Genomic DNA, 23554 nt, shown 5'->3' with positions numbered 1-23554 from the left:
CAAACCCACAGCAAACATTATCCTCAATGGTGAAAAATTGAAAGCATTTCCTCTAAAGTCAGGAACAAGACAAGGGTGCCCACTTTCACCATTATTATTCAACATAGTTTTGGAAGTTTTGGCCACAGCAATCAGAGCAGAAAAAGAAATAAAAGGAATCCAAATTGGAAAAGAAGAAGTAAAACTCTCACTGTTTGCAGATGACATGATTCTCTACATAGAAAACCCTAAAGACTCCACCAAAAATTACTAGAACTAATCAATGACTATAGTAAAGTTGCAGGATATAAAATCAACACCCAGAAATCCCTTGCATTCCTATACACTAATAATGAGAAAACAGAAAGAGAAATCAAGGAAACAATTCCATTCACCATTGCAACACAAAGAATAAAGTACTTAGGAATATATCTACCTAAAGAAACTAAAGATCTATATATAGAAAACTATAAAACACTGGTGAAAGAAATCAAAGAGGACACTAATAGATGGAGAAATATACCATGTTCATGGATTGGAAGAATCAATATAATGAAAATGAGTATACTACCCAAAGCAATTTATAGATTCAATGCAATCCCCATCAAGCTACCAATGTTATTCTTCACAGAGCTAGAACAAATAATTTCACAATTTGTATGGAAATACAAAAAACCTCGAATAGCCAAAGCGATCTTGAGAAAGAAGAAGGGAACTGGAGGAATCAACCTACCTGACTTCAGGCTCTATTACAAAGCCACAGTTATCAAGACAGTATGGTACTGGCACAAAGACAGAAATATAGATCAATGGAACAAAATAGAAAGCCCAGAGATAAATCCATGCACATATGGACACCTTATCTTTGTCAAAGGAGGCAAGAATATACAATGGATTAAAGACAATCTCTTTAACAAGTGGTGCTGGGAAAACTGGTCAACCACTTGTAAAAGAATGAAACTAGAACACTTTCTAACACCATACACAAAAATAAACTCAAAATGGATTAAAGATCTCAATGTAAGACCAGAAACTATAAAACTATGTTCTCCTAGAGGAGAACATAGGCAAAACAGTCTCCGACATACATCACAGCAGGATCCTCTATGACCCACCTCCCAGAATATTGGAAATAAATGCAAAAATAAACAAATGGGACCTAATTAACCTTAAAAGCTTCTGCACAACAAAGGAAACTATTAGCAAGGTGAAAAGGCAGCCTTCAGAATGGGAGAAGATAATAGCAAATGAAGCAACTGACAAACAACTAATCTCAAAAATATACAAGCAACTCCTACAGCTCAACTCCAGAAAAATAAATGACCCAATCAAAAAATGGGCCAAAGAACTAAATAGACATTTCTCCAAAGAAGACATACAGATGGCTAACAAACACATGAAAAGATGCTCAACATCACTCATTATCAGAGAAATGCAAATCAAAACCACTATGAGGTACCATTTCACACCAGTCAGAATGGCTGCGATCCAAAAGTCTACAAGTAATAAATGCTGGAGAGGGTGTGGAGAAAAGGGAACCCTCTTACACTGTTGGTGGGAATGCAAACTAGTACAGCCACTATGGAGAACAGTGTGGAGATTGCTTAAAAAACTGGAAATAGAACTGCCTTATGACCCAGCAATCCCACTGTTGGGCATACACACTGAGGAAACCAGAAGGGAAAGAGACATATGTACCCCAATGTTCATCACAGCACTGTTTATAATAGCCAGGACATGGAAGCAACCTAGATGCCCATCAGCAGATGAATGGATAAGAAAGCTGTTGTACATATACACAATGGAGTATTACTCAGCCATTAAAAAGAATACATTTGAATCAGTTCTAATGAGGTGGATGAAACTGGAGCCTATTATACAGAGTGAAGTAAGCCAGAAAGAAAAACACCAATACAGTATATATGGAATTTAGAAAGATGGTAACAATAACCATGTGTACGAGACAGCAAAAGAGACACTGATGTATAGATCAGTCTTATGGACTCTGTGGGAGAGGGAGAGGGTGGGGAGATTTGGGAGAATGGCATTGAAACATATATAATATCATGTATGAAATGAGTTGCCAGTCCAGGTTCGATGCATGATACTGGATGCTTGTGGCTGGTGCACTGGTACGACCCAGAGGGATGGTATGGGGAGGGAGGAGGGAGGAGGGCTCAGGATGGGGATCATGGGTATACCTGTGGTGGATTCATTTCGATGTTTGGCAAAACTTATACAATATTGTAAAGTTTAAAAATAAAATAAAAATTTTTTAAAAAGGCTCTTTTTTTCTTCACTTTCTGCCAAATGGGTGGTGACATCTGCATATCTGAGGTTATTGATATTTCTCCCAGCAGTCTTGATTCCAGCTTGTGCTTCATCCAGCCCAGCATTTTGCCTGATGTACTCTGCATATAAGTTAAATAAGCAGGGTGACAAAACACAGCCTTGACATACTGCATTCCCAATATGGAACCAGTGTGTTGTTCCATGCCCAGTTCTAACTGCTGATTCTTGACCTGCATACAGATTTCTCAGGAAGCGGGTAAGGTGGTCTGGTATTCCCATCTCTTTAAGAGTTTTGTGCAGTTTGTTGTGATCCACACAGTCAAAGGCTTTGGCGTAGTCAATAAAACAAAATTAGATGTTTTTCTGGAACTCTCCTGCTTTTTTTGATGATCTAACAGATGTTGAATATTTGACCTCTGGTTTTTCTGCCTTTCTAAATCCAGCTTGAATGTCTGGAAATTCAAAGTTCACATACTATTGAATCCTGGATTGGAGAATTTTGAGCATTACTTTGCTAGCATGTGAGATGAGTTCAATTGTGCGGTAGTTTGAACAGTCTTTGCCATTGTCTTTCTTTCAGATTGAATGAAAACTGATCTTTTCCTTTCCTGTGGCCACTGCTGAGATTTCCAGATTTGCTGGCATATTGAGTGCAGCACTTTTACAGCATCATCTTTTAGGATTTGAAATAGCTCAACTGGAATTCCATCACCTCCACTAGCTTTGTTTGTAGTGATGCTTCCTATGGCCCACTTGACTTTGCATTCTAGGATGTCTGGCTTTAGCTGAGTGATAATACCATTGTGGTTATCTGGGTCATGAAGATCTTTTTTGTATAGTTCTTCTGTATATTCTTGTCACCTCTTCTTAATATATTCTGCTTCTCTTAGGTCCATAACATTTCTGTCCTTTATTGTGCTCATCTTTGCATGAAATGTTCACTTGGTATCTCTCATTGTTTGAAGAAATCTCTAGACTTTCCCATTCTATTGTTTTCCTCTATTTGTTTGCATTAATCACTGAGGAAGGCTTTCTTATCTCTCCTTGCTATTCTTAGGAACTCTGCATTCAAATGGATATATCTTTCCTTTTCCCCTTTGCTTTTTGCTTCTCTTCTTTTCACAGCTATTTTTAAGGCCTTGTCAGACAACCATTTTGCCTTTTTGCATTTCTTTTTCTTGATCCCTGTCCTTCGCGCATTGTTCTTAACCTCTGTCTAGAGTTCTTCAGGCACTCTGTCTATCAAATCTAATCCCTTGAATCTATTTCTCACTTCCACTGTATAATCATAAGGAATTTGATTTAGGACATACCTGAATGGTCTAGAGGTTTTCCCTACTTTCTTCAATGTAAGTCTGAATTTGGCAATAAGGAGTTCTGAGTCAGGACCCAGTCTTGTTTTAGCTGACTGTATAGAGCGTCTCCATCTTTGGCTCCAAAGAATATAATCAGTCTGATATCAGTATTGATCATCCGGTGATGTCCATGTGTAGAGTCTTTTCTTGTGTTGTTGGAATAGGGTGTTTGCTATGACAAGTGTGTTCTCTTGGCAGAACTCTGTTAGCCCTGATCTGCTTAATTTTTCACTTCAGGGCCAAATTTGCCTGTTATTCCAGGTAGCTCTTGACTTCCTACTTTTGCATTCCTGTCCCCTGTAATGAAGAGGACATCTTTTTTCGGTGTTACATCTAGAAGGTTTTGTTGGTCTTCATAGAATCATTCGACTTCAGCTTCTTCAGCATTACTGCTTAGGGCATAGACTTGGATTACTGTGATATTGAATGGTTTACCTTGGAAGTGAACAGAAATCATTCTGTCATTTTTTAGATTGCATCCAAGTACTACATTTTGGACTCTTTGGTTGACTATGATGGCCACACTCCATTTCTTCTAAGGGATTCTTGCCCACAGTAGTAGATATAATGGCCATCTGAGTTAAATTCATCCATTCCAGTCCATTTGGGTTCAAAGATTCCTAAAATGTCGATGTTCACTCTTGCCATCTCCTATTTGACCACTTCCAATTTGCCCTGATTCTTCAGTAACTTACTGGTTATTTAGAAACCTGTTGTTTAATCTCCATGTGTTGTGAAATATGAAATTAAAAGATACTACTTGAAAGAAAAACTATGACCAATATAGTCAGCATATTAAAAAGCAGAGACATTATTTTGCCAACAAAGCTCCATCTAGTAAAATCTGTGATTTTTCCAGTAGTCATGTATGGATGTGAGAGTTGGACTATAAAGATAGCTGAGCACTGAACAATGATGCTTTTGAAGTGTGTTGTTGCAGGAGACTCTTAAGAGTCCCTTGGACTGTAAGGAGATACTACCAGTCAATCCCAAAGGAAAGCAGTCCTGAATATTCATTTGAAGTACTGATGCTGAAGCTGAAACTCCAATACTTTCGCCACCTGATGCGAAGCACTGACTCATTGGAAAAGACCCTGATGCTGGGAAATTCTGAAGGCAGGAGAAGAAAGGGGACAACAGAGGATAAGATGGTTGGATGGAATCACCTCCTCAATAGACATGAGTTTGAGCTAGCACAGGAGTTGGTGATGGACAGGGAAAACTGGCGTGCTGCAGTCCATGGGGTTCTAAAGAGTCAGAGAAGACTGAATGGCTGAACTGAATGATACTTAAGATTAGGAGTTTTGGGTTGATGTGTACACAGTGCTATATTTAAAATAGATAACCAACAAAGACCTACTGGATAGTACATGGAACTCTGCTCAATACTCTGTAATAACCTAAATTCGAAGACAATTTGAAAAATAATAGAAGCATGTATATGTATAACTGAATCACTTTGCTATATACCTGAAACTAACAATATTGTTAATCAACTAAATCCCAATATAAAATAAAAATATTTAGAAAATCATTCACCAAAACCAACTTTATTCTCTGTCAGTTCAGTTCAGTTCAGTCGCTCAGTCATGTCCGACTCTTTGCGACCCCATGAATCGCCATAGTAGAAGGTAATTATAAAATCATGTTGTTTCATTTTAAAACATAAAAAATACTTAACTTTGATATTATGCTATTTGTCAAATTTTATCCCTTATTATGAAGAAACATTGTTGTCACTTAATGGCAGTGTGATATGCAACTTGTTTCTCATTATGATGAAAGTCTGTTTGGGGTCAAAAACATAATTCCATTCTTTTTTATGTATATAAAGTTGAAGAAGTGCTACACATACCACAAATATATGACATCAGAAAAGTAAATGTGGGCACAATTTACTTAAATCTCTTGTAATACTGTGGGAATCTTAAGTTACTTCAGGAAGCCTTCTGGTGTGCCACTCAGATTTAGGTTTTCCTTTGAATGTGAATATTTGGTAATATTCATATGATTGAGAGGGAAACTCCTTCCTCATTATACTGAATTTTGAGGAAAACATGTGAAGAACTTCTATTAAATCACTACATTTTGCTTCATAACATTACAAATGATTTCAGTGAATCCTTTAGATGAGTTTACATTCTAGTTAATGTAGATAATTAAACATCCTATATATTTGTTGGTTGGTTGATGATAGTAAACAAAGAGATCTTTCACCTCAGTGTCTAGAGTCACTGTGTTCAAAGTACATTGTCTATAGTTATTATTTATTTAACTAGCACTGCCACGTACTATGCTAGAAACTTATTTTAATTATCACTGCAAACTTACAAGGTATGTGTTTTTATTATTTGCACTTTAGAGAGGAGGGAAAGAAGCAGAGATTAAGGGCACAGTATTTGGTAGCAGATATATCAGCCTGAGCCAAGCCTATTCCCCAATTAAACTTTCAACTCCATATTCTGGGGCCCCATGAGATAATTCAGATATAGTAGGTATAGATGCACGTTTGTTTTTCTAAGCTGAAGAGAATTTTAGAAAAGCTATAACCTACTTCCAGGGAAAACCAAAAGTTAAGAGAAATCTTATTATTTACAAGTGTACAGTAAGGTGCTTATTTCTAAGTACTTTACATGTATTACTTATTTAACCACTACGAAGGTCTTAGGTGTTAGGAAGTATTATCCCTATTTTACCACGAGGATTCTGTGACAGCATCATTAAGTAACTTGCCCAACATGCAAATTACAGATCTAGGATTCCAGTCCAGCATCTATTATCTTAATCACTATGTATATTGTCCCCAGAGCAGAAGAGGAAGACATAAAAATGCAAGAGTAGTAGCCGATAGAGCACAACATTATAAGCAAGTAATTCTGAATAGGAAAGTCTTCAAAAGCTCCTTAAAGGAAGTAGAATTAAGCTGGACCTTTAAGGAAATGTAGGGCACTGACACTGGACATGACAGGAAGGCAGACAGGGAAGAGAAGACACACAGCAGGAGCCCAACCAAGCCAGAAGAACCTGGGGACGACAGTGACTAAGTCATTCATAGTAAACAGCAGAAGGAAGTAGGCGATTAGAATTCAAAGGTGGTAAATTCACATCATGAAAAGTTATATATTTTAGATGAAACATCTGGACTTTATACATACTGTTTATAAAGAAAAAGAATTAAGCAGTTATTGAAATAATAAGATTGGGATTTTGGAAATTTAGTTCTAACTGTGGTAACAGTATGTACTAGTTTGGTCCTAACCACCCTTGTTTAGGCTTATTACCCCAGGAAAATTGTTAATAGCACCTTCTTTCTCCTTTTAAAGATTCCTAGTTGGATAATACATGTTGTTTTTATTCTAACTGGGACTAATAACTAATACAGTTATGTAAAGTTTAAAAATAAAATAAAATTAAAGAAAAGCAAAAAAAAGAAAAAGAAAAAAAATCAAAATTTTGGCATTATCATGTATTAGGGAATGTTATTTAACTTATATGCAGAATACATCATGAGAAACGCTGGACTGGAAGAAACACAAACTGGAATCAAGATTGCCGGGAGAAATATCAGTAACCTCAGATATGCAGATGACACCACCCTTATGGCAGAAAGTGAAGAGGAACTAAAAAGCCTCTTCATGAAAGTGAAAGTGGAGAGTGAAAAAGTTGGCTTAAAGCTCAACATTCAGAAAACGAAGATTATGGCATCCGGTCCCATCACTTCATGGGAAATAGATGGGGAAACAGTGGAAACAGTGTTCGACTTTATTTTGGGGGGCTCCAAAATCACTGCAGATGGTGACTGCAGCCATGAAATTAAAAGACGCTTACTCCTTGGAAGGAAAGTTATGACCAACCTAGATAGCATATTCAAAAGCAAAGACATTACTTTGCCAACAAAGGTTTGTCTAGTCAAGGCTATGGTTTTTCCTGTGGTCATGTATGGATGTGAGAGTTGGACTGTGAAGAAGGCTGAGTGCCAAAGAATTGATGCTTTTGAACTGTGGTGTTGGAGAAGATTCTTGAGAGTCCCTTGGACTGCAAGGAGATCCAACCAGTCCATTCTGAAGGAGATCAGCCCTGGGATTTCTTTGGAGAGAATGATGCTGAAGCTGAAACTGCAGTACTTTGGCCACCTCATGCGAAGAGCTGACTCATTGGAAAAGACTCTGATGCTGGGAGGGATTGGTGGCAGGAGGAGAAGGGGACAACAGAGGATGAGATGGCTGGATGGCATCACTGACTCGATGGACATGAGTCTGAGTGAATTCCGGGAGTTGGTGATGGACAGGGAGGCCTGGTGTGCTGTGATTCATGGGGTCACAAGAGTCAGACACGACTGAGCGACTGAACTGAAGATTTTAAAACTGGAATTGTTCGTCTGAAGAGCAGCTTCACACTACCTACTAATGTTTTTAAAAAGCCAAGCCACACCTCAGTACTTTGTTGTTGTTGTTCAGTTGCTATGTCGTGTCTGACTCTTTGTGACGCCATGGACTACAGCACGCCAGGCTTCGTTGTCCTTTACCATCTCCCGGAGTTTGCTAAAACTCACATTCATTGAGTCAGTGATGGCATCCAACCATCAGTTCTCTTCTGCCCTCTTATTCTCCTGCCTTCAGTCTTTCCCAGCATCAAGGTCTTTTCCAAAGTGGCAGCTCTTTGCATCAGGTAGCCAAAGTATTGGAGCTTCAGCATCAGTCCTTCCAATGAATATTCATTAGGATTGACTGGTTTGATTTCGCTGTCCAGGGGACTTTTGAGAATCTTCTCCAGCACCACAGTTTGAAAGGATCAATTCTTTGGCGCTCAGCCTTCGTTATGGTCCAGCTCTCACATGACTACTGGAAGAACTATAGCTTTGAATGTATGGACTTTTGTCAGCAAAGTGATGTCTCTGCTTTTTAATACACTAAGTTTGTGATAGCTTTTCTTCTAAGGAACAGCTGTCTTTCAATTTTATGACTGTAGTCACTGTATACAGTGATTTTGGAGCCCAAGAAAATAAACTTGATACTTACCCTAGGGAAATGTGATAATGTACACTAGAAGGCATGTTCAAAGGTGATAATTGTTTTATTGTGTTATGGAACAGTTAAAAAAATTAATAGCCAATAAAGAAATGCCTGCATAAACTACAGTACACATTTACTGTGAGTTATTATGCCACAGTTAAAAAGACAAAGAAGCAGGCCCCATGGGTTCTAATATGTAAAGCAAACTAAAGCAATCATATTGTTTTATTTCCTCTATTAATAGTAAAGGAACTAGAAGTAAATATACAACTTACTGAAGAAAGGACTGGCATAAGTTTCATGAACTAATTTAGGAATCTAAATTAGACATGGGTTCAATGCCTGGGTCAGGAAGATCCCCTAGAGAAGGGAATGGCTTCCCACTCCAGTTTTCCTGCCTGGAGAATCCCATGGACAGAGGAGCCTGGCAGGCTACAGTGAGTCCATGGGGTCATAAAGAGTTGACACGACTAAGCAACTAACACACACTACTCTATGAATACTTGTTTAAGAGAACATGAACTATAGTTGTGTTTGTATACATTAAAAATAGCATACATTTAATAAGCTGCATTAATACAAATAAATTAAGATTGTACAAGACTGTATATATAAATAAAGGAGTAAGTAGACAAAGAAGGCTCCAAATTTTGAACTTTCATTCCTGGGAAAATGATAGCCTCATTTGGGAAATATTGATGGCAGAAGATATGTGAATCTGAATGTAATGCACTTATTTTTACATCCTTCATTTGAGTCTCTGGCAGACCTATTAGGTGGAGATAATGCTGTATCAGAAACTGGTTGAGACACCCCTATTATGTTTGCTCTTATTCTTTCCACCCATCCAGCTGGTCTCCTATATTTTTTTTTCCCCTTCTCTTTCTTACTTAATTGCACTCTGATAGTGATTGCCCTCTAGTTAAAGTTGTACATTGCACCTGATGTTTACTTCTGCAAGACAACATTCCCCAACCCTCCTTTCCTTTGTGGGCATCTTTTATTACAGAAAGAAGGTCATGGAACCATACCCTGGAGGACACCAGAACCTGATCTGGAACCACTTGACACCAGCCCTAAAAATCTCAGTGTCTCCAGAAGGAAAGAAGAATGCAAGATTACTTCAGCCCTATCTACAGGCTTATTTCCACCCTGACATTGTAAGACCATTTGCTATATTCTGGGTTTTGGGGAGCACAGTTTTGAGGACCTTAGGCTGGTGTGGCCCCTTTGCCTTGCAAAGTAATAAAGTTCTCTGTTCTACTCCAAAGCTCTGTCTCCACATTTCTATTTGGCACCAGTGAATAAGATCCAGGTTTTCAGCAACAATAACTAGCAAAACATTGATCTTACATCTCTCTTCACACCCTTGAGAGCTTTGTTTACTTGTGTGGGATTGGATATAGCATTACCACATTGTACTGTGGCTATTTTATGTTCTCCTCACTAACTTGTGAGCTTGAAAATTTTGTCCAACCTTACAATTTTACAGCTTTACAAAATCTAAGCCATGTGTTTATTATTATATTCCATGTTGCCTCTGACTATAACTACAATGTCAGTTTTCCTCATAACTTTTAAACTAATACTTTAACCACCTGTCAGTATACATATTGATTTTTATTTGCATGGAAGGAAATAGGCAACCCACTCTAGTATTCTTGCTTAGAGAATCCCATAGACAGAGGAGCCTGGTGGGCTTCAGTCCATCGAGTCCCAAAGAGTCAGACACGACTGAAGCAACTTAGCACACACAGCACTATGACAATAATGTGACAGATTTTATACCATCATTATGATATACAATTAAATTTCCATCCTACCAATCACTGACCTGGGGTAGGGCAGGTCTTCCTTCATTGTGAATCATGAAATATCTGGAGTATAACAGATATAAAATAATATTGTTTGAATTAAAATGCAGAGGTGCAATGTAAGGAATACTGAAATGCTTGATGAAATAGAAGTAAAGTATACTGATTTGTTTTTCACATTGTTATACCCCTTTAGTTCATTTAACATTTTTGCATTAGGATACTATCAGATCAGATCAGATCAGTCGCTCAGTTGTGTCCGACTCTTGCGACCCCATGAATCGCAGCACACCAGGCCTCCCTGTCCATCACCAACTCCCGGAATTCACTCAGACTCATGTCCATCGAGTCAGTGATGCCATCCAGCCATCTCATCCTCTGTCATCCCCTTCTCCTCCTGCCCCCAATCCCTCCCAGCATCAGAGTCTTTTCCAATGAGTCAACTCTTCTCATGAGGTGGCCAAAGTACTGGAGTTTCAGCTTTAGCATCATTCCTTCCAAAGAAATCCCAGGGCTGATCTCCTTCAGAATGGACTGGTTGGATCTCCTTGCAGTCCAAGGGACTCTCAAGAGTCTTCTCCAACACCACAGTTCAAAAGCATCAATTCTTCGGCACTCAGCCTTCTTCACAGTCCAACTCTCACATCCATACATGACCACAGGAAAAACCATAGCCTTGACTAGACGGACCTTTGTTGGCAAAGTAAAGTCTCTGCTTTTGAATATGCTATCTAGTTGGTCATAACTTTCCTTCCAAGGAGTAAGCGTCTTTTACTTTCATGGCTGCAGTCACAATCTGTAGTGATTTTGTTTATTAGGTATCTTTAATACATATATACCCTCCCTTGAGGCATTTTGAGAGTAAATATCAGAGCTATAATGCTTGTTTTTTATTAGGCAAGAAATTAAATCGATGAACCAAGCAGAACAAAACTATATAGAAAATCTGGATATATTTCTTTATATTGTTCCTTAAAAAAAATGGGCAAGGATATCCTGAACCTAAGTTTACAACAAATAGGCTCATTTAATTACATCAGTTTATGGATTTTAAAACCTTTTAGATCCACGGTGTTGTTTTTGTTCTAAGCATAAGTAGCTTTGTTTTGGGTAGTCTTATTCACTCTTCATTATGTAACTGAGCCTTTAAATATGTGACTTAAAAGTCACCCAAGGTTGACACCAACCTTGCTAGAGGCATATATGGGCTAGAAGCATCTATGGGCTTGAGTTAGCTTTAGAAGTAAAGAGATGGCACTTTCTTATTTGCCTTAATTCTTTACATTTTGTCAGTCTGCAGGAAAATAAAATTATTTTAATTACCTTACAGTGAGCATTGTAATGTGAAATCTGCAATGTTAATCAGTTCTTTAGTCTGCATAGGACATTGTATTCTAAATGTCTGGAAAATGTTTATAGGAGTTGAAAAAGGAACACTGTATATATTAACTCAATTGAATTATAATACACAAAGTACCTTAAATTGAGTAAAAAGATTTTAATGCTGAATCCAATTCATTACTAGCAAAATGTAACCTTATGAAATGTAATATTAGTGTCAAAGATCTGAATCTTTTCTACAGTGACGAAAATAAAATGTAGACATTAATATAAATAATAAAAATAAATTTATACCAAAGTTGGCCTCTGCAGTGTATTCTGTATACTGGCAGTGTTTTATCTCTGTATTTTAATGTAGTAATGAAGAGTCTGCTCTTTTTATCTTTCTTGGCCAGGAGAGACAGACAAATCAATAGTGTGTGCATGTGTAAGTACAGGCACATGTGTTACACACAATCATGGGAGGAAACAGGCTTGCTGAGAAACTGGCCTTGAAGACTGAAATACCATCCTTCAGGGACACCTTGGACACTTAAGTTTTCCAGAATAAAGATGTATCTCAGCTGATACAGCGTATGTAGGAATTATCACAAACTAATTATGTAATCTTTTAAATGGAAACATATTTAGAGACAGTCCTAATTGTTCCTGAACATATGTGAGCTTGATTATAAAAGGCCTGTGGTGTAGCAAGACTTTGCCTTTATCTACCAGGAACTATGTGCAGTTACGTCCTATGTGGAAAATATATCAAGTAAAAGGCAACAACTACTCTTAAGTTCTATATACTTAACAAATCGGAAAAACAAAAGGAATTCAAGAAAGAGAATACCTCAGTAAAAATACAGGATGCTGGCCCCAGATAGCTGAAATGCATGTGAAAGGAATGACTTCAATAATCCCAGACTCTTAACATCTTCCCATGCAGGGAAGAAAGCTAAATTACTTAATACCTAACCATAATCTTTGATTTTTCAGACTGGTCTGCCCTTTTTGTTATGAACTTCTATATACCCCTATTCCTTTCCTGCTTCCTCGGAGCAGTCTTTCGGGGCTACTTCATATGCCTTCTCCCAGGCTTGAAGTTCTAATATTTCAAATAAAACACCAAACAAAACACTCTCTGCTTTCAGTCTACTTACAGGTTGTGACTAATTTTTAAGTCAACACTCTGATAACGTTTTTAAATACTTTCAGATTATTAACTGACATTTCTGTCCTAGGCACCTCCAAACTAGTTTCATAAATATCTTTGTGAAACCTTCAAAAACTTGAAGTCAATTAATAACATGTTAAAAAGCTATTGTTTACAATTTTTCTAATCATTCCCACAAATACATGAACCTAGGAACACTGTTATTAATTAAAAAGCCAGCAATAATTCAGTAATCATAACTCTTGAGTCATAACTCTTGCCCTAATTTTTATCTCAAGAGAAATTGGCTGGGGAGGGGGAAATAACAGCTTTATTTAATGCAGTCTATATATGTTAAGGGAACAGTCTTATTTACATTATCAAACATACAAATGTTACAATTGTTAATTTCTTAAATCGGCAAAATTATATGGATTCTGTTCTGCATAAAAGCTGACCTGTTGAGTCAGAATTTTAGAAATAAAGAAATAAAAGTAGCATAAAAGTCCTTTCTGTAAATCTTCTTTTGTTATACAAATAAAGCAAAGAGAAAAGCTAAATGACAAGATCATTTCAAGTTAATGTGTTATTTATAATTCCCTGATATTGAAAATGTAGTCAAGTTTCTAATTAATGTGTCAAAAACATTAAGAGTGTACTCAAGTCTTACTTGTGTTGAAAAGAGAATTATCTTATTCTTGTGTGTCCTTCTAGTTACCACCCTCTCTCTGCCCTTCTGTTTACAGCTCTGGCTTTTTGGAAACGGTTCACACCTATCATTCAACATCCTTACGCACCATTTAAAACTGTCACAAGGTGCAGCCTTTATGCTCGAGATGGAAATGTCTAAAGCTGTTAAGCTTCTAAAACTGATTGTGCAAGCTAATATGTGCAAATTTCTGTTTGTGCTAAAATATACAGAGGGAGTCCCTGGTGGGTCTCTCAGTGCCTGGAGGCACCAAGCAGTAATTAGTCACACACTACAGGAGATATCAAAAGAGTGTGTCAAATACAGATTGTTGATTAAAGGGTTGAGAGATGCAGACTTCCAGTGCTATCTCTGTGATCCAATTGGGAATACCAAGCACAGAATCAATTAAGTGAGCTGAATTATTAGCCCAAGACCTTAGACTCCTGTGAAAATTATCACAAATTCTTAGGCAGCTGTCCTATAAGGATATTAAAGGTTGGTAGCCACAGGAGTGCCTCCAATGACAACAGTGGAACAAAAGTAATTGTTTAGGTCCTAAGACATGTTTCAGGTAACTGCTCCTGGCTTCTGTCCCCAGTCCTGCATAGCAACTCTTCTCACCATGGTCTCTGATAACCTTGCTATCAGTTGCAATGCATAATTTGCAACATATATTCTTAATAAATCCCTTATGGCTACTGACATTTTCTACATCTTTCTTATTGAAATTCTTCCCACCTTGGCTTTGTTGATATACTGATTCAACATATTTTAATACCTACATCCTTGATACTGAGAAATTGAATCATTTTCTGCCTTATCAGTAAACAAAGGATTGTAGTCATCAGTGATTGCAGCTACCACTGACAGTGAGCTGGTGAGCCCTGAGCAAATTCAGGAAGGAAAGAATACCTGCCATCTAGCAGCCATCAAACTACAGCCACTCGCTATGGTGTGTCCAAAGGGAACTCAGGATTTGAAAGCAATACTGGCCCCACAGAGCTGAGGTCCATATCAAAGGAATGCTTTCAGTGAACCAAGACTTTTGCATCTTCCCATACACAGAAAAGCGATAAATTTCTTCACTTGGAATATCTAGTTTTCTTTAACAATCATCTTTTCATGATTCAACTACCTGCCCTTTGTTGCAAAACTTCTATATAACCAAGGTCCCCTCCTAACCACCTGGAGCAGTTCCCTCAGGGTTACTTGAGAAGCTGCTTCCTGGGATTGAAGTCTAAAAATTCCCATTGAATAAAACATAACTCAGTTTTGAGGTTATGAATATTGTTTAAGTCTACAATATTATCTTTAGTATGCACTTCATGAAAATGAACCTCTATTCATCATCACCACTATTACAAGTATTAATATGGATTACTAGTTTAATAACACTTCTAAAACATTCTAAAACTTTCTATACCCTAGGTACTCCATTAAGTGTCAACTAACAACGTATAACATTCAGTCCTTGAGTAGTTTTCATGGTTACATCCCACATCCAGTCAAAATTAGTATCTGCCTTTTAGAAAAGGCAGAGGAACCAGAGATCAAATTGCCAACATCCACTGGATCATCGAAAAAGCAAGAGAGTTCCAGAAAAACATCTATTTCTGCTTTATTGACTATGCCAAAGCCTTTGACTGTGTGGATCACAATAAACTGTGGAAAATTCTGAAAGACATGGGAATACCAGACCACCTGATCTGCCTCTTGAGAAATTTGTATGCAGGTCAGGAAGCAACAGTTAGAACTGGACATGGAACAACAGACTGGTTCCAAATAGGAAAAGGAGCTCGTTAAGGCTGTATATTGTCACCCTGTTTATTTAACTTATATGCAGAGTACATCATGAGAAATGTTGGACTGGAAGAAGCACAAGCTGGAATCAAGATTGCCGGGAGAAATATCAATCACCTCAGATATGCAGATGACACCACCCTTATGGCAGAAAGTGAAGAGGAACTCAAAAGCCTCTTGATGAAAGTGAAAGTGGAGAGTGAAAAAGTTGGCTTAAAGCTCAACATTCAGAAAACTAAGATCATGGCATCTGGTCCCACCACTTCATGGGAAATAGATGGGGAAACAGTGGAAACAGTGTCAGACTTTATTTTTCTGGGCTCCAAAATCACTGCAGATGGTGACTGCAGCCATGAAATTAAAAGATGCTTACTCCTTGGAAGGAAAGTTATGACCAACCTAGATAGTATATTCAAAAGCAGAGACATTACTTTGCCAACAAAGGTCCGTCTAGTCAAGGCTATGGTTTTTCCTGTGGTCATGTATGGATGTGAGAGTTGGACTGTGAAGAAGGCTGAGTGCCGAAGAATTGATGCTTTTGAACTGTGGTGTTGGAGAAGACTCTTGAGAGTCCCTTGGACTGCAAGGAGATCCAACCAGTCCATTCTGAAGGAGATTAGCCCTGGGATTTCTTTGGAGAGAATGATGCTCAAGCTGAAACTCCACTACTTTGGCCACCTCATGAGAAGAGTTGACTCATTGGAAAAGACTCTGATGCTGGGAGGTATTGGGGGCAGGAGGAGAAGGGGACAACAGAGGATGAGATGGCTGGATGGCATCACTGACTTGATGGATGTGAGTCTCAGTGAACTCCGGAAGTTGGTGATGGACAGGGAGGCCTGGCATGCTGCGATTCATGGGGTCGCAAAGAATCAGACATGACTGAGCGACTGATCTGATCTGATCTGATCTGATCTACCATCTTTACATCTATTAAAACATGCTATTTTTCTTTATATCCTTCTTAATACCACTACCCTAGTAAAAGTCCTTAACATTTCTCACATAACCTTTTCCTATCAAGTTTCTCTGTCTCTGGTCTTATCCCTCTTCTAATATATTCTGTACATTAAAACTGACATCAACCTAAAGGTAAAATATAATAGTATACTACCATTGCTCAAATAAATATAATAACATTTAAAAATCTTTATATATCCCAAATGTCTTAGAAATTAAGTTCAAATCTCTTTCCACATGACTTTCTTAATCTAGAAATGGAAAATGAAAACCTCAAAGGTGATTCACGTTCTTAGTTTCAAGTTGCTTATGAAATGGTGCTGCTATGTTTTAAAAAGATTACATATATTAAAATAAATTGCAAAAAGGAGATTAAACCTGAGAATTCCCTGAACAGACAAAACCATTTAAGCCTCGTTAGCAAAATTCAGTTTACCTTAGTCTGCAAAATAAGTAAAACAATTTGGGCCACTTCTTGTAAATGCCTCTGAAAATCATAAATGAAACTTAAGCTGTTCCCCAAAATTGGCATAAGGCAGCTACTGCTGCTACTAAGTCGCTTCAGTCGTGTCCGACTCTGTGCGACCCCACAGACAGCAGCCCACCAGGCTCCCCCGTCCCTGGGATTCTCCAGGCAAGAACACTGGAGTGGGTTGCCATTTCCTTCTCCAATGCAGGAAAGTGAAAAGTGAAAGGGAAGTCGCTCTTTAACCAATCCCCTATCACTAGAAAAACTCTTAATGCTATAACCATTTTTAAGAATAAACAGCTTCTGCATTTTCACTGTATAAGCTGTCTTACAACAATATATCTCTACGTGTCATTTCATTGTTGGTTTAACAGCTCCCAGTTCATAAGCTATTCTTATATGCACAAGAAACCGTAAGTACTGTTCTACTGAGCTGGTGGTTTTAATTTTGCTATTTCTGGATTTTTTACACATGAAAGAGTTTGCTTCACTTAAAATATATTCCAAACCAAATATCAAACTCTGGCTGGAATCCAAATTTGACAGTGATAAGCATTTTGAAGTTTCTTAACATGTCCTCATCAAATCCAGGTGCCTCCACTATTTTCTTTAATCCCTTCATAAATAACAGGAATTAGAATGGGGATGGAGAAGGCAATGGCGCCACACTCCAGCACTCTTGCCTAGAAAATCCCATGAACGGAGGAGCCTGGTGGGCTGCAGTCCATGGGGTTGCGAAGAGTTGGACACGACTGAGTGACTTCCCTTTCACTTTTCATTTTCATACATTGGAGAAGGCAATGGCAACCGTCTCCAGTGTTCTTGCCTGGAGAATCCCAGGGATGGTGGATCCTGATGGGCTGCCGTCTATGGGGTCGCACAGAGTCGGGTACGACTGAAGCGACTTAGCAGCAGCAGCAGTAATGGGGAATACAGCTGGCATCATCCACGATTTTGGAGATGATGCTATCAAAATAAACAACTTAAAAATACAAATGAAAATAGGTATTTGCTATTCATGGAACTAGATTCCTGTAACATTATTTTGCTTGAAAGAGTTTAAATTCCTTCTGACCTTAGACTTTCTAAATCTTCATTCTTAATCAAGGGCCATTACATCATATTTTAAATCCAACATAAAGGTGAATATATTTCCAATAATCCATGGATCTCACCAATCTCCTTATGTTTACTTAAGCAATGAAACCCTGCACCTGCAACTCAGATATGCACAGCAGGACAACTTTTTGCTAAATTTAGCATGAAGATTAGCAGTCAGAATCACAAAAAAAAAAAAAGAATTTTACATAAACATATAAGTTATCTGTGAAAAATAAAATATCTAAAGTGTTAGAGATTTTCTTTTACTTTTTCACTTTAATATGGAAGGGGTGAAAATTTTGAACTGAGGAATTTTGAAGAATATTGGGTAAATAACAAATATAATTCATTTCAATAAATCATTTTGATTTGTTATGTGCAATGTGCTTTGCTTGGGAATGTCCATTTTTTAAAATGTTTATATTATAGTTCAGGGATTCAAATAGCAGTCTATTACCACTGTTTAAAAGGCAAACCTATAAAATAATGACAGAGAGGCAGAACAACAGATCAGGTATGTCCAGACTAGGCATCAGCTGTATCTCGTTTGGAGAATATAAACTCGTAATCATTTCAGGTGTTTTATTCTGATTTCACCTGTTGCCCAAAATAGCAGGTTTCCTTCTTGCCTAGAGGTGCCTTCCTGAATACAAATTTTCCCTGTAGGCTATGTTTGACATCTTAGGACTGTGGTCTTTTGGACATCATATAAACAGACATGATGACTCTTGCCCTGGAAAGGTGTGGAGGTTCCATTGTGTTTCATCATGTAAAGAAAGCCCTGGTTGCTGACTCTAAATAGTTAAAAAACAAACAAACAAACAAAAAAAAACAAAAAAAAAAAACACTCTGAGCATCAGTGTGGACTAGTTGGAAAGAATTCTGATCCAGAATTGAAGACCTGATTTCTAAAACTCTTCCATCTTTCAGGTCAATAAATTCCACCTTTACCAGCCTATGTCTAGCTTTAACACTGGATTGCCCCTCAGGATGCTATCCCTACTTACAATGAAAAGGTGCAAAGCTCTCTTTTCCATAGAATAATCTACTGTCAATGTGGGAAAGGGCTTCCCTGGTAGCTCAGATGGTAAAGAATCTGTCTGCAATGCAGGAGACCTGGGTTTGATCCCTAGGTCTGGAAGATCCCCTAAAGAAAGGAATGGCAACCCACTCCAGTATGCTTGCCTGGAGAATGCCTTGGACAGAGGAAACTTGATGGCCTACAGTCCATGGGTTCACAAAGAATTGGACATGACTGAGCAATGATTTTTTTGTAATGTGGGAAAGCCACTTGTTACATCTTAAATTTGATTTTACCCTTTGTCTTTTCCCACTAAAATGCAAGCTAACATATTACTATACCCAGAATTTATCTGATATTCAATAAACTATTTTTGCATAAATGAATATAGAAAGTCTCATCTTGTTGGACTATCTTCATTTCTTGGCAACAAACTCACCTTAGGCATCTGTTTCCTAAACTATGCCCTGGATCTTCCAGTTGTAAGAATCATTGTATGTTAGATATCTAAACACCAATATTCATTCAATACCCTTTGACTTGATATTTACTAATTTCCTACCATGTACAAGCACTATTCTAGGGATAAAAGAAAGTGTCACTGCCTTGTGGAACTACACATATTCTGGTAAGGAAGAGAAAATGCCAATAAATATAGTATACTTTTACTAATTGGAATTACACAATGAAGAAATACCAAATATATAAAACCATATGAAGAGATTATACTATGGAGAAAAAGGAAGGAAAAGGGATAAAGCATGATGGAAGGAGTGGCTGTTTTAAAAGTGGAGGTAGTCAAGGAGACATCCTATACAGGTGACTCTGGTCAGAGACTTATGGAAGTGATCAGTAATCTATTAGTGTATCTTGAGAAATAGAATTCCAAATAGAGAAGGAAGTGTAGAGTCCTGAAATAGTAATGAATTGGGGATGTTTAAGGTATCAGAAGGAGGCCAATGAGACTGAACAGACTGGCCAGGTATAGTGGTGGTAGATGAGGCAGAGAGATTGGCAGGGAAGGTACAAAATAGAGTCCTGGTCTTAGTTAAGCTAATGTTAACAGATTTCATAGGTAAACCTGAAATATCTGTAAATTAACCCCAGTTTTCTCAACAGGCCCATGGTAGGAGTAGGGTAGGGGTGTCACTGCTCCATAAAGACTTTAAGGTATCCAGAAATAGTATTATCTTTAACATATGACTTCTAAGTTCATATTGTGCTCAAAGTCCATCACTTAGAGTATATTCATAGACCCACAAATCACTAAAAGGAAATATAAACTTGGTGTCTAGCTGTATTCCCATATATGCCCATAAGAAGGAAGCAGTTTTAGTGAGCAGGTAGGCATTCTCTGCCAAGTCCATGTGAGCCACAATAAGGAATAATACTTTTAAGTATGGTGGAAAACTATTGGATAATTTTAAACAGGAAAATTATATTTTTAAGGTTAACATGGTTGTTATGGTGATACTTTAACAGAAAATTTGCACCTCCTTTATTTGCAAAGATGATGTCATGATGGTGTATGGTACACTAGATTATTATCTTTGGAGGCAGCAAGGAACATTTAAATTTGTTCTATATATTGCTGGAAATATCACATGGGATATAATTTCAATGAGGACTTTCCTAAGGCTAAATATTCTCCTCTTTTGACCTCTTATAATTCTCAGTTAAATCATTATTATTGCATTTTAAAACTCCTTTTTTTTATTATCTGTTTATGTGGCTGTTTCTCCTACTACATATGGAACTCTTGAAGGATAAAGAATGTATCTTCATAACCCTGGGTTATAGTACACTACCTGATGAATTGGAACACACAATTATTTTTTATTGAATTGAATGAGGAAACTTGCCTGTGGACACCACACAATTACAATGTCAGAGACAGTATTGGAATCCTAATGTGGGTTATTACAAAATCAAGGATCTTTCCACTATTTTATGTTACTGCAATTTATATACAGCAAAGGAACAAGGGAAATTTGTATTTAATTCTAGATAGTTAATGCTCCTAGGTATCTACTTTGGAGGTTAAAATGTGACAACAGTTTGCAAACTCATAGCACCATTTTGTATTAGATAGAAATTTTTGTGCTATTTATTGTATCTGGGACAAAATTTCAGAAAGAATTTAGGGGAGATAGAAATCAGATCTAGATCCCTAAGTGTCAGCACTGACCTGAGTTAATCAACAGAATATCAGATTTCAGTTCAAAAATGTAAAGGCACAGAGAAATAATATTGGTATTCATTGTGTTGATTCACTGAATAAACATTTATTGTTGTTCACTATGAATAAAGCATCCAGTCCATTCTGAAGGAGATCAGCCCTGGGATTTCTTTGGAAGGAATGATGCTAAAGCTGAAACTCCAGTACTTTGGCCACCTCATGCGAAGAGTTGACTCATTGGAAAAGACTCTGATGCTGGGAGGGATTGGGGGCAGGAGGAGAAGGGGATGACAGAGGATGAGATGGCTGGATGGCATCACTGCCTCGATGGACGTGAGTCTGAGTGAACTCCGGGAGTTGGTGATGGACAGGGAGGCCTGGCGTGCTGCGATTCATAGGGTCGCAAAGAGTCAGACACAACTGAGCGACTGAACTGAACTGAACTGATGAATAAAGCATTGCTGTATCTGCTGGAGTATAGCAGTGAAAAAAAGGTTAAAATATGCTACCATCATGAAATTTGCTTTCTTAACTAAATTTGATCTTGAATGTCTACCAGAACTCCAGATGAATGAAATGAGAAAACACAACAGACAATAGGACAGTTTATCTCAGTGGGAAGAAAGGTATAATTTTATTCCAAATGTGCACTGTACAGAGATTAATATGAATGTAGGGAAAAAACCCTCCTGCTTTGTTCAGAACATGATCAAGGACTAGACAGAAATAAGGCTATTATTTAAAGGTACTCAGTGTTTAAACTTGAGAGGGGCTGGAGAAGGAGAGTCTGACAATAGAGTGTTCTTATTTTTATTCAGTGCTTGCTAAATTGGAAAGGATGTATAGGAGCAAATATTAAAGATTTGTGAGGAAAAGATGCAGGTTGTGATGGGGTTTCTACTCATGCAAAGAAACCACGAAAAAACATGATTCAATTTCCCATACTTCATTTTCACCGTCAGGTATTGGGAATACTTTTGCCTAAATACTATTGTCTAACGGATTGATGTGCAATAAATTGTGAGTTCATTGCTCATGAGTCTCCAATCAGAAGCTCAGGTGGTAAACCTGAACTTCAACATTCCTCTTCTAAGTCAGAACTTCCTCTTCACATCAGAACTCCTAAACGTCTCCTAAGGCATTTGTTTTATTCATCTTAATTCTATCAGTAGACATATTTGATCCTCTAGGTATTTTTAAGGCTAAATGGCAAATACTTTTGTGTGTGTTTATATATACTATTGGTTTTATTCCTCTTTAACTTTTAATCAAGAAAAGGAAGGAGCAGTCAGGTTGACAATTCTAAATATAACCCTCACCCAAAATATGCAACAGATGTCCTCTATTCCAATTAACTTCACAGAACAGAAGTAGTTTATCTTTATATCTGATCTAAAATTATTATCTGACACCCAAATATGGTCAGCAGTCCTGTACTTCTAGTAACTCAAGAAAATCTTAGGAAAAATCATTCACTGAAAAAGTAGTAAGATGAATCAAGGCAAGCTCCACAGGGACACTCTCAGTCTTTCCAAAAGAAAAGTGATGAAGGAAACCATGGTCCCAGTGCAAATAATATGCAAGTGATTTATTTGTTCTTGGAAAATTATATGAAATTTGAAAGCTTACAACTTTAAAATGAAAAAATGAATCCTTCCCAAAATTAAATAAAAAACTGAGTTTTAGAAATTAGTTTGTGAACATTGCCTATTTATAAGCAATTTAACAATTCTAAGAAGATTACCCTGCTATCATTATAATTTGGCAATTCAACCCTAAATAAATATCAAAATGCTTGGAGTATTGTCCAAACAAGGGCAATGTTGAGTTTTTAAACTATTCAAATTATGATTAAATATTATATCTAAAAACAGAAAATCCCTTATCAAAAATAATTACCAGTTTTTTGAATATACAATATAGTTCAAGGATAAAGAAATATTTTCCTCTGTTGGATTTATCATACGTACATTTCTTTATTAAAGGAATGCATCCCTCTTATCATTATATAAATACATATATTTTGTGCACAACATTTATTTATAAATGAACCTAAAACCAAGAATTTTAAAAATCTAGTATAAAATATGCAAATACATATCACATCTGTATATTAATAACCCTAGCATTAAGCTGTATGATATAACTTATCTCATGTAATTCCTAACCACCTACCAAAGACTCATCTGAAGTGCTGGTTAAAAATTCAGAGTATGGAATTCTTCTTTAGATTTGCTTTCTCTGTTTAAAAAAAAAAAAAGGGCAATAACAAGTAATGCATGGGACTTTTGCAATAATTCTGTGAGAAAATCCATGTAAATCACTTAGCACAGTGTGTAATATGTAGTTATTGTTGTGTTGTGTTGGTCCTAAGAATCTACTTTTCTGTTCATAACTAAATTGTA

At 37.2% G+C, this 23554-nt stretch overlaps 1 protein-coding gene across 8 annotated transcripts in view; it reads left to right on the top strand.

The window, feature by feature from the left end:
- LOC129657824 (uncharacterized) overlaps positions 1–10198 on the top strand; it is a 238042-nt gene extending 227844 nt beyond the window's left edge. For 3 of the 8 annotated variants that reach the window (XM_055588452.1, XM_055588454.1, XM_055588451.1), the window contains exon 7: positions 9648–9938. In XM_055588452.1, coding sequence (XP_055444427.1) covers positions 9648–9794 — 147 coding nt within the window. In that variant the 3' untranslated portion in view covers positions 9795–9938. Of the gene's footprint in view, positions 1–9647 lie in introns of all 8 variants that reach the window. The other 5 variants (XM_055588462.1, XM_055588458.1, XM_055588453.1 and 2 more) reach the window with 5 other exon arrangements.
- Positions 10199–23554: the final 13356 nt, after the last annotated feature.

This window comes from Bubalus kerabau, chromosome 7 (genome assembly GCF_029407905.1).
Source record: "Bubalus kerabau isolate K-KA32 ecotype Philippines breed swamp buffalo chromosome 7, PCC_UOA_SB_1v2, whole genome shotgun sequence".
NCBI classification, from domain to species: domain Eukaryota; kingdom Metazoa; phylum Chordata; class Mammalia; order Artiodactyla; family Bovidae; genus Bubalus; species Bubalus kerabau.
The sequence above is the reverse complement of the archived record's forward strand: the minus strand, read 5'-3'. Positions and strand labels throughout refer to the sequence as shown.